The 12,500-nt window shown below is 42.6% G+C and overlaps 1 protein-coding gene and 2 pseudogenes across 1 annotated transcript in view; 2 read left to right on the top strand and 1 right to left on the bottom strand.

Annotated features, from left to right (window-relative positions):
* The first annotated feature begins 406 nt into the window (after nt 1-406).
* On the top strand, nt 407-1,465 carry LOC138037586 (uncharacterized protein PF3D7_1120000-like; annotated as a pseudogene).
* A 5,876-nt stretch (nt 1,466-7,341) lies between these two features.
* Nucleotides 7,342-12,500, bottom strand: part of LOC138029558 (glycoprotein 3-alpha-L-fucosyltransferase A-like) — a 28,222-nt gene continuing 23,063 nt past the window's right edge. The window contains exon 2 of the mRNA XM_068877274.1: nt 7,342-9,182. Within this exon, the coding sequence (XP_068733375.1) occupies nt 8,857-9,182 (326 nt within the window). The 3' untranslated portion in view covers nt 7,342-8,856. The remainder of the gene's footprint in view (nt 9,183-12,500) is intronic.
* LOC138029416 (craniofacial development protein 2-like) lies at nt 9,289-12,087 on the top strand (annotated as a pseudogene).

Below are 12,500 nucleotides of genomic sequence, written 5' to 3' on the forward strand. Positions count from 1 at the left end.
TATGATTGGACATTGGAATGTACGGAACTTGTACAGGGGAGGGGCAGCAGCGCAGGTGGCTAGAGAGATGGAGGGATACAAAGTGGACATATTGGGGATTAGTGAGTGTAGATGGACAGGAGCTGGGAGACAGAGGATAACATCAGGACAGACAGTGTTGTATGCTGGTGAAGAAAAGGTGCACGAAGATGGTGTGGCCATTATGATGAGCAAGCGAGCAGAGAGAGCCCTCATGGAGTGGACCCCGGTGAGCGAACGGATCATTACAGCTAGATTTTACTCCCGCTTCAGGAGGCTGTTAGTGATACAGGTCTACGCGCCACACAACGAGAGGGAGAAAGATCACTTCTATGAAGAACTGCAGCAGACGATAGACGGGTGCAAAAGAAACGATATTGTGGTACTGATGGATGACTTTGACGCTCAGGTGGGAGGAGACAACAAGGGATAAGAGAGTTGCATTGGGAGACATGGGATGGGACACAAGAATGACAACGGAGAGAGGCTGTGTGATTTTTCTGTGGCAAATGGCCTGGTCATCACAGGAACATTGTTTCAACACAAAGATATTTACGAGGCAACATGGGTCTCGGCAAATGGCAGCGTGAAGAATCGGATTGACCATCTTTTGATCAGTAGGCGGTTGAAATCTGCAGTCCTCGACACTAGAGTGCAGAGGGGGGCCAATGTCAACAGCGATCACTACCTCGTCAGGACTAGGATTCGGCTGAAACTCAGCAAGTACGCCAACATGGAAAAGTTCAAGCCCTGGTTCAACACGAACAAGCTGAAGGATAAACACACAAAACGCATGTACTGTGAGGCAGTGGGGCGTAGGTTAGAGGAGAACAGAGGAGAGGAAAAAGAAGAGGTAGAGGAGTTGTGGGAGGAACTGAGGAAGGTATTCGTGGAGTCAGCGGAGGAGGTCCTTGGGTTCCAAAAAGGAAAGAGAAAAGTCTGGATCAGTCAGCAAACCTGGAAGGTAATGGACGAGACGAAGGAAATCAAGACCAAGCTGGACAGTACTAAGTCAGAGAGGATACGGAACAAGATCAGGGAGCAGTACAGGGAGAAGAGAGAGGACAAGAGGAAATGGATGACAGAGAAGGCCCAGGTAGCACAGACAGCAGCAGAGAACGGGAGAGCTAAGGAGTTGTACGACATCACCAGCCAGTTGAGCGGCAGGGGGCCGAGGAAGACAGCGGCAGTTACCAACAACGAGGGAAGACTTCTCAAGAGTAAGGAGAAAAGGCAGGCAAGATGGAAGGAGCACTTTGAGGGAGTCTTGAATAGGGAGGCACCACCAAACTCACCGACAGATGAAGAAGTGGGGGAGGGGGAGCTGGACATCGATACGGAACCACCAACAGAGAAGGAAATTAAAAGGGTGGTGCAAACTCTCAAGAATGGGAAGGCACCAAGAATCGACCAGATAACAGCAGAACTGTTGAAGGTTGATACATAAAGCACCTGTGTGGAACTCGGGCACCTCTTTGACCTGATTTGGCGGGAAGAGAAAGTGCCGGAGCAGTGGAAACAGGGCCTGATATGTAAGATACCGAAGAAAGGGAATCTACAGCAATGTGGAGACTGGAGAGGAGTGACACTGCTATCTATTGCTAGCAAGGTGATCGGAAAGATTCTGATTAGCAGAATACAAGATGGTGTGGGCCACAGGCTGAGGAAAGAGCAGGCAGGATTTAGATCAGGGAGAAGCACAGTCGAGCAGATCTTCATCCTACGCAACATCTTGAAACACGTGGACGAATGGAATGCAACTATGTACTTTCATTTTGTCGACTTCGAGAAGGAGTTCAACTCGGTGCACAGAGACAGTCTGTGGAGAATCATGAAAGCATATGGGATTCCAGACAAGTTCATAGGATTGGTGAAGGCGCTGTATGACGGATTCACATGCGCAGTGATTGATGAAGGAGAAATAACGGAGAGATTCCCGGTGGTCACCGGCGTGAAGCAGGAATGTTGCATGTCGGGATTTTTGTTTCTCATGGTCATTGACTGGGTGATGAGGAAGACGGTGGACGGACAGAGAACAGGTATCAGATGGGACTTTACAATGCTGCTGGAGGACATTGACTACGCAGACAACCTGCTTCTACTAACATCAAGGGCAGACCACATGCAGGAAAAAAACAGCCAGGCTAGAGGAAAACGCAGGCAGCGTAGGCTTGAAGCTAAACCCACAGAAGTGCAAGTGGATAAGGTCAACAGCCGGAATAACGAGGGACTGAGAGTGAGAGAGAGCATGGTGGAGGAAGTGGACAGTTTCACCTACCTGAAGGCGCAAGTGACTAAGGACGGAGGAGCAACATTGGACATCAAGAAGAAGGCAGCACTGGCGTATGCAAGCCTCAACAGGCTCATTGATATCTGGAGCGCAAGAAACATCAGTAGAAAGACAAAGGCTACGCTTTTCAAGACGTTAGTGCTTTCAGTGCTTCTCTATGGCTGTGAAACATGGAAGATGACAAAGGGAGAGGAAAAGAAACTTAATATCTTCCAGACCAAGTGCCTTAGAAGAATCTTCCGCATCAGATGGCATCAGCATGTTCCAAACAAGGAAGTGCTGGAGATGGCAGGAGCAGAACCAATCAATGACCCGGTGAGAAGGAGGAGATGGTGCTGGATTGGACATGTCCTGAGACACGAGGCAATTAGCGACTGTGCTGTTGCCCTTGGATGGAAGCCAGAGGGGAAGAGAAGCAGAGGCAGACCCAAAACTACCTGGCGTCGCACTGTAGAGAAGGAGAGAGACAGACAAGGATGGAGCACATAAGTAGAAGCAAGGCAGGTGGCAAACAACCGCTACCAGTGGAAGGAAGATGTTCGGGCCCTGTGTGCACACGCAGAATTAACTTAATTGAAAAGCTTCACACCAGCAGCCAGTTTTCCTGCCCGCTCGTCCAGGACAACAAACCAAATTTTAAATTTTAATTTAATATTTTTCACCACAGAAACTTTCCCAACTTCGTTCCCAGGGTCACTCTTCTCTGCTTCCATTGTCGTCAACGCAACCCATTCTCAAACTTGAATTAACGATTGTCGTTAATTCGTAATTTGCTCAGAATGTAATATTATCGTTAATTTAGAAGACTGAAAGCTTGACATGGATTATGGGAAATAGTCATAGATTTTTTAAAAGACAACCCAAGTGTATGGACATAGGACTTGAACTCGTCACCTAAGCACTTGACCACCACAACACCGGCTGCTCCGGGCCAATATTTTAATTCCCCGCGAATTGCTCGGAGGTGGATAGCAAAGGATATCCGGAGTTTGAGTAGCCAATCAGCGCGTGCGTTCAACGCTATTCACTGTGTTAGTATACACTAATGCTGTCTGTGATATTACTCGGCAAGAAACAAGATTAAACAGTGCAAAGGTTCGGTTTCCAAACTTCAGGATAAAGCTAAACATTTTAAAATCAAAGCTTAGGATCAAATCATTAATCTAGGTTAGGCATAATTACTTTTTTAGCAGGGATCTTCTATGGGAGACTTAAATAAGTGGGTTCTTTTCAATTTGGCGGTGTCTTGATCTTCAGTGATGAAGTAGAAAGAAGCGGTTCCTAAAGAGTGGAAACTCCGGGTTCAAATCCAATCCACGGATATGATTTTTAATTCTCTTATTTTCTCTGCTACAAGTCCGGGGACACAGTGTCCTATATTAACGATTACAGTAAATTCAAAGCAAATTACGAATTAACGATTATCCTTAACTTAGAGGAGAGATCATGTTGTGTCAACGACAAAGGAGGCAGAGAAGAAAGACCCTGGAAACGAGGTTGAAACTTTCCATCGGTGGACCAGGTAAAATGGAACTGATCATGCATGGAGATGAAGAGTACATGATGAACAGTATTCTAGAATAGTCATCTCCTTAAAAATGGGTACAAATTCAGTTTCATAAAGGTATACATTATAAGACTGTAGTTATTTAGTTGTACTTAAATGAAAGTGTCCTTGCCCGGATATCAGCCATTTTTTTGCTATTATTACCAAACTAAAACTTAACTTGTATTTGTACAGCTACATGTATTCTTGCAGTATTAGATGAAAATCAAATTTGGCATAGTTGTCATTTATGATTGCAAATGCGAAAGCTGAACCTAGTGGGAAACACAAAACATAGATATCACAAATTTATTTAATTTACATATGACCTGTCCATTACCAACATTTAGTTTCACTTCCAGATCTTGCGCGCTTTAGTGAGGGATGAAAAAAAGAAATTTCCTGAACCGAAATCTCTGACTACAGTTGGAAATCTGGCAAGTGGGCGAGTGTGTGTTAGTTAAAAGTTAAAAGTGTGTCCAGATCCAACTTTTTCCAAAAAAAAAAGAATTGGATCGGATTCAGAGCCACCTTTAGCTTTACAAACTTTGCAAAAAGTTGGATCTCAACCCACTCATGACTTTCCAGCAATAAAACATGGGGGTCACGTAGATTACTTTTTAGTTATTATCACTTGAAGCTAAAGTTTCTGAGAGGTTATAGTGTTGCTATGGTGACCTGTTAAGTTGAAAAAATGTGTCCTTTCACGCGAAAACGTATGCTAACGGTTTTGTGTTAATCATCATTGGATATTCCAAATAAACTGGTTAGATTAGCTTCTAAGACCCTCTCCAAGCCATTTGCATATATATTTAACAAGTCAGACGTCTCTACAGGCATAGTGCCTGATGTATTTGAAGTGTCTAAAGTAACTCCTGTTTTTAAATGTGGAACTTTGTCTGATCCAAGTAATTTGCGGCCAATAGCTACACTATCCCCCTTCAGTAAGGCCTTGGAGCGAGTAATTTATGATCAGCTAATTTTAAAAATATCTTGATAAGCATGATGTATTATTTAAGTATCAGTTTAGCTTAAAAAAAATCACTCTACTGAGCAAGCGATTATGGAGATCACTGATAACCTGAAGGCCTCTATTGACAGCAATTTTGTATCCTGTGGCCTGTTCCTAGATTTCTCAAAAGCATTTGACACTGTAAATCATCAAATACTGTTAGATAAATTCTGTAAATATGGTATCCGTGGTAGGCCACATGATTGGTTTGCAAGTTATCTCCAAGATCGCAAGCAATTTGTTCAAATTGGAAATGAAAAGTCAAGTTGATTAGAGATGACTTGTGGTGTACCACAAGGGTCTACCTTAGGCCCCTTATTATTTTTAATTTATATCAATGACATTGCCAATTCATCTAACAAATTGTCCTTTCGCCTCTTTGCTGACGATGGTAACATTTTCTATACTTCAGATGACATAAATGATTTCGAATCAGTTGTGAACTGTGAAATGACTAGTAAGAGTTCTTAATTATTGTTGATTCATAAATCATCTGTTAACATGAAAAAAACTAACTTTATGTTAATAACCTAGACCACGCAAAAAGGTTACTCCTATGAATATTTTAAATTTTGAGCATAAGGCTTGTATTAAGGTTACTCCTTAGTATTGCATTGCGCATCCCTACTCCGCATGATTTTCGTGTCATTAGCGCACGGCCATGAGCACGTGCGCATACAAAACGTAAGAGATTTCGCTCAAACTAATAAACCCGAAAGCGAAATAAATGCTCCTTTTCTCTCAAACGAGCACGGTGACCCCCGATTTTTTTTTTCCGGTATTTGCTAAGAACAGTCTTATAAAGAACATATCCGAAGAAGAAAAAAAGTTTGATAGTAGAACATAATTTTTTGGAAAACAGTTCCATACTGGGTGTATTTTACCCAAGGCGAGGAGTTCAAGCTAACCACGCAACTGTCCCAAAAAGTGCACTATTCCCACAACCAGGTAATCAAAGTCGGCGTAAACGAAGCATTACTGCTTATGTAAATAAAAGAAGCTTTATTTTCAAAATAAAATTTTGTGTCGTTGAAGTAACTAAGACTTAATTCTGTATGAAGTTGATTTGAATTTTTAACGCAAAAACAGTAAAAATACCCCATTTTAAGAGCCTGCTGACGCGTAAACAAGCACGGTGACCCCATTTTTTTATTGCATTTTTTTAATGTTCATATCATGCATGAATGTTAATTATGCCAAGTTTCCAAAAAAGTTTGATAATAGAACAATTTCAAGGGAATTGCCTTAAGTACCTTGGTGTTTATATAGACCAACACTTGAATTGGAAAGATCAAATTACTCGTGTTAAAAACAACTTATCTAAAAACATTTGGATCATGCATAAATTAAGACACTATGTGAGTATACATGTTCTCAAGCAACTTTAGGATACACTGATATACCCTTATTTAAACTATGCAGTTGTAGTGTGGGGAAATACGTACCCATCAAATTTAAACAAGTTGTGTTCTTTTCAAAATAAATGCATTCGTTGCATGTTTTTTTGCTGATAGTAGAGAGTCATCGCAAGTTTTCTATAAACTCCTCGATTTTCTAAAATTTGATAGCACTGTTAAACTGAGTACATGCGTACTCCAATATTCCTTCACTGTTTTATGATTCTCTCAGAAGAGTCTCTAGCTTGCACAAGTATAACACCATATCATTGCCAACGAGCAAGCCAAGCGAAGACGCGAAGCTTGCGTGGTGGCCAGCTTAATGCCGCGCGAAGTAGTGCAGCAGGCAGAAAAATTCTTGATTGTGCTATGAAAAGTGTAATGTAAGGCTACGTAGTGTAATTTAAGGTTCCCTGGGGATTATAGTAGGGACCAATGAAAGCGCGTGTTTTGATGTGTGTTGTCATTGGACAAATTTGCATGATGTGCGCAACTATGTTGATGATCTTGTGTTCGGAGGTCAGTGAAAACACATTTTTTTTCCCATTTCCCTGACCATTGTGTTGTGTACACTTGCTTTGAGTGTTCTTTAATATTTATTTTCGAACCATCGTGTTCTATATTGAGTGAAAGAGCTCAAAACTAAACCGGTGTACGTATTCTTATCGGCCGCTGTTGTCAATTTCGGGGTTTACCTTGGTGTAAAAACCTGTGAAAATTTTTCTTTGTGTTGTTAGCTCGTGGTAGGGTTACGTTATTGTTTGATATATTTTTGGCTCTTTTGTTTTCCTTTGTGTTACGTCATCTGCGAGTTTCACAGGTTTTTACACCGAGGATGAGCCCAATTTCGGATTTTATCCCACGAGTAGAGCGGTTTGCTTTTCGTTTTGTAACCATTGAGTCGTGAACAATTTAATTTTCAGAGAAAATATGTTGCCTGCAAAGTACACAGTTAAACGGTCAATTTGACTTGTACTTCCAAAATAAAAAATCTACAAGTGAAATAACATTCATGTGAGAGAGAGTTTGATTCCCCGTTACATGTTCCACACTTAAAAGTCTGAAAACGCTTTGGCGATTTTTTTGCATGGCACTGATTTTATTTAACTAAATTATTGTATATTCCTGTTAAAACTACGGCCGTTCAGAAATTACAGCAATACTTTCCATATTATTGCAAAACACGTTGACATTTACATTGTTGTTGGAGATACAAAGTGTGCAATTTATATTATTGTATTATTGTTAACTAGATAAGTTCAGTTGCAGTACTTTCGAATAAAAAAATTGCAACTATTGTTGGGTGTTTTGGAACTCTGATACAAATCTGCAAACTAAGTATTATATTGACTGTTTCGTTGGCACTTAGCGATAGCTAGTACTAGTTATTATTATTATTATTATTATTATTATTATTATCATTATCATTATTATTATTTAAAAATATTGAAGATCCGTTACCAGGATTCATGATAAGAAATAAGTATAAGCGTTCTCTGGTAAAAAGTTTTATAAAGACTATGAGCTTTCCACAGACTGAACTGCTGTCTTCAACGGATAAAAACGTGAGAAGAATAAAAAAGAAAGAAATGTAAATATAACGGAAAATTCGAATAAATGAAAACATAAAAGCATGTGCTAGAAACAATGTACAAAATGCTAAGAAAATTAGTGTTTCTTTAAGAGAATGTAATATTGTCTTCGGAGCGGGCACGAATTATTGTCTGCCCCAACAGTTTGTGTGCCAAGACTCCAATGTCTTTCTACTCCGGTTGTTCGCTTTGTCAATGATCTTAGAGTTGTTGACGTCAATAACATGACTGAAAGTCCACGCGGGTTTCGCGACATTTGAGCCTTTAGCGCAATGCTTTAAGTTCCTCATGTGTTCTTTTCGCCTAAAGGATCTTTTAGTTTCGCCAATGTAGCTCCAGGGGCAAGATGCGCATGGAATTTTATAGATGACATTGCACTGGTCATCTTCTTCTTCTTCTTCTTCTTCTTCTTCTTCTTCTTCTTCTTCTTCTTCTTCTTATTATTATTATTATTATTATTATTATTATTATCGACACTCACACTGGGAGTGACGTAATCCTATGTCAACTCGACAACAGCACCGAATTAAAGCACCACATTTAACAATGATTCATGGCAGAAGCATCTTACCATACTGCATTTCTCAGACCCTTTAGACAGCTTTCCTGTTCTACAATCTTGGAAAAAACTACTTGGGAAAAAAAAACTTCTTCAGTATGCATGGTCACCAATATGCCTTAACTTCCCCCTCCCCCACCCCATTATTCAATGGTCAATTTGAAAAGCTACCAGGGGGTAGGGATGGGAGGGATGCTTTGAAACTTAGCTGATTATTGTTTGCACGTAGACAGGGTTTGAAGCTAGATTTTCTCAACAGCTTTGTCTTAGACTGTCCTTTTCGATCTACTAAAGAAAGGCTAGTTGAAAACTTAAGTTTTCATAAAAAAAAAAACAAGTATTTGTAAAATCTCCCTTCCACAGTCACATCAGGTAATGTACCTTATAGATTCAACCGAAGTTAATGGAAGCCGTAAAATTGTAAAAACAATATTTAGGAAATTTACTTGAACATGTTCATCAGCAGTTGTTCCTTCTCATCGCATTTTGCTTGTGTTTCCCAGAATTCCGTGAGATCCCTGTGACCTTTTGGTGTTTCCGAACTTAAGACTTCGCAGATTGAGCAAAATTTAATAAGCGAGATTCTCTGATATTTTTGCCGCCATTTAAAATACTCATTGTAAGCAATGTTGTTCTTATCGAGGAAGTGCAGATAATCTGCGAGATCTTTCACTGTGTTGAAATCCAATACGTTGATATAAGAACCAGGAATGGCAAGTTTGGTGTAGTTTGCTCCTCCCATTACAACTGGTATGACATTCTCTTTTCCTATGTAAAGAAAAAAATAAAGCATTTAATATGGTAGGTTAAGCAGTTAGAAAAGAATGTTTATTATTTGTACCAAATGCATTCTAAGCATTCTAATTGAAAAGCTATGATTAAGGCGGCGGCGTGGGGGCCAGCAATGGCAGAATGACTTTGATGGGCCAAACCCTGCGAGAAGCCCATCGTCCGACTAACTCCATCGTCACGCCTAAAGACACTCTTGTGATTGGACATTGACTTCTCTGTGTATGGAGCTTGTACAGGGGAGAGGCAACAGTGCAGGTGGCTAGAGAGATGGAGGGATACAAAGTGGACATATTGGGGATTAGTGAGTGTAGATAGAAAGGAGCCGGGAGACAGAGGATAACATCAGGACAGACAGTGTTGTATGCTGGTGATGAAAAGGTGCACGAAGGTGGTGTTGCCATTATGATGAGCAAGCGAGCAGAGAGAGCCCTCATGGAGTGGACCCCGGGAGCGAACGGATCACTACAGCTAGATTTTACTCCCACTTCAGGAGGCTGTTAGTGATCCAGGTCTATGCGCCACACGAGAGGGAGGAAGAAAAGAAAGACCACTTCTGTGAAGAACTGCAGCAGGCGATAGACAGATGCAATAGAAACGATATTGTGGTAGTGATGGGTGATTTTGACGCTAAGGTGGGAGGAGACAGCGAGGGATACGAGAGTGGAATAGGGAAACATGGGATGGAAGACAAGAATGACAATGGAGAGTCGGAGAGAGGCTATGTGATTTTTCGGTGGGAAATGGCTTGGTCATCACAGGAACATTGTATCAACACAAAGATATTCACAAGGCAACATGGGTCTCGGCAAATGGGAGAGTGAAGAATCAGATTGACCATCTTTTGATCAGTAGACAGTTGAAATCTGCAGTCTTCGACACTAGAGTGCAGAGGGGGGGCCGATGCCAACAGCGATCACTACCTCGTCAGAATTAAGATTCGACTGAAACGCAGCAAGTATGCCAACATGGATGGGGTGCAGGGATGGCGCAGTGGTGAGAGAACTCGCCTCCCACCAATGAGGCTCAGGTTCGATTCCTCGATTCCGCGTCATATGTGGGTTTAGTTTGTTGGTTCTCTACTCTGCACCGAGAGGTTTTCTCTGGGTACTCCGGGATCAGTCAGCAAACGTGGAAGGTGATGGACGAAAGGAAGGAAATCAAGACCAACCTGGACAGTACTAAGTCAGAGAGGATACGGAACAAGATCAGGGAGCAGTACAGGCACAAGGATAAGCAGGTGAAGAGAAGCATGAAAGAGGACAAGAGGAAGTGGATGATAGAGAAGGCCCAGGTAGCACCAGACAGCTGAGTGGTAGGGCGCCGAGGAAGACAGCGGCAGTTACCTACAACGAGGGAAGACTTCTCAAGAGTAAGGCGGAAATGCAGGCAAGATGGAAGGAGCACTTTGAGGGAGTCTTGAATAGGGAGGCACCACCAAACCCACCGACAGATGAAGAAGTGGGGGAGGGGGAGCTGGATATCGATACGGAACCACCAACAGAGAAGGAAATTAAAAGGGTGGTGCAAACTCTCAAGAATGGGAAGGCACCAGGAATCGACCAGATAACAGCAGAACTGATGAAGGTTGATACAGAAAGCACCTGGAAACAGGGCCTGATACGTAAGATACCGAAGAAAGGGAATCTACAGCAATGTGGAAACTGGAGAGGAGTGACAGTGGTACCTATTGCAGACTACAAGATGGTGTGGACCCAGGCTGAGGAAAGAGCAGGAAAGATTTAGATCAAAGAGAGGCACATTCGAGCCAATCTTCATCCTATATAACATTTTGGAACTAGTGGACGAATGGAATGCGACTATGTACTTTCATTTTGTCGACTTCGAGAAGGCGTTCGACTCGGTGAACAGAGACAGCCTGTGGAGAATCATGAAAGTATATGAGATTCCAGACAAGTTGAAAGGATTGGTGAAGGCGCCGTATGACGCATTCACATGCGCAGTGATTAATGAAGGAGAAATAACGGAGAGATTCCCGGTTGTCACCGACGTGAAACAGGGATGTTGGATGTTCGGGATTTTTGTTTCTCCTGGTCATTGACTGGGTGATGAGGAAGACGGTGCACGGACAGAGAACAGGTATCAGATGGGACTTTACAATGCTGCTGGAGGGCATTGACTATGCAGACGACCTGTTTCTACTAACATCAAGGGCAGACCACGTGCAGGAAAAAACAGCCAGGCTAGAGGAGAATGCAGGCAGGGTAGGCTTGAAGATGAACCCACAGAAGTGCAAGTGGATGAAGGTTAACAGCTGGAATAACGAGGGACTGAAAGTGAGAGAGAGCATAGTGGAGGAAGCGGACAGTTTCACCTACCTAGGGGCGCAAGTGACTAAGGACGGAGAAGCAGCACTGGATATCAAGAAGAGGACAGCACTGGTGTATGCAAGCTTCAACAGGCTCATTAAAATCTGGCGCGCAAGAAACATCAGTAGAAAGACAAAGGCAACGCTTTTCAAGACGTTACTGCTTTCAGTGCTTCAGTGGTTGTGAAACATGGAAGATGACAAAGGGAGAGGAAAAGAATCATCAGATGGCAGCAGCATGTTCCAAACAAGGAAGTGCTGGAGATGGCAGGAGCAGACCCAGTCAGTTACGAGGTGAGAAGGAGGAGATGGTGCTGGAATGGGCATGTCCTGAGAAAAGAGGCAAATAGCGACTGTGCTGTTGCCCTTGGATGGAAGCCAGAGGGGAAGAGAAGCAGAGGCAGACCCAAAACTACCTGACGTCGCACTGTAGAGAAGGAGAGAGACAGACAAGGATGGAGCACGTGGGTAGGAGCGAGGCAGGCAGCAAACAACCGCCGGCAGTGGAGGGAAGATGTCCGGGCCTTGCGTGCCTCCTGGCACAAGGACAATTAACTTAATTGAAAAGCTTCCAGCCAGCAGCCAGTTTTCCCGCCGGATTGCAGCCAGTTTTCCAGCCCGCTCATGAGGGTTGTCCAATACTCCTGAATAGATGCGAGTTGTAAAAAAGCTGTGCAGTTGCTGTCGATTCGTACGAATCGTGCCCATGTGATACGACCCGTTGTCGAATGGAGAAATGCATCTCATTAGGGGGACTTAGAATATTTCTAACAAGCTGTAGGTTAAGAAACCCTTCTCCGAATCGTCGATTCGTTTGATTCGAACGATTCGTGCCCATGTGACACGACCCATTGTGGAATGGAGAAATGCACCTCATTAGGGGGACGTCAAATATGTGCAACACGCTGTAGGCCAAGAAACCCTTCTCCGAGTTGTCGATTCGTACGAATCGTGCCCATGTGATACGA

The sequence above is a fragment of the Montipora capricornis genome, chromosome 2 (assembly GCF_036669925.1).
Source record: "Montipora capricornis isolate CH-2021 chromosome 2, ASM3666992v2, whole genome shotgun sequence".
NCBI classification, from domain to species: Eukaryota; Metazoa; Cnidaria; class Anthozoa; order Scleractinia; family Acroporidae; genus Montipora; species Montipora capricornis.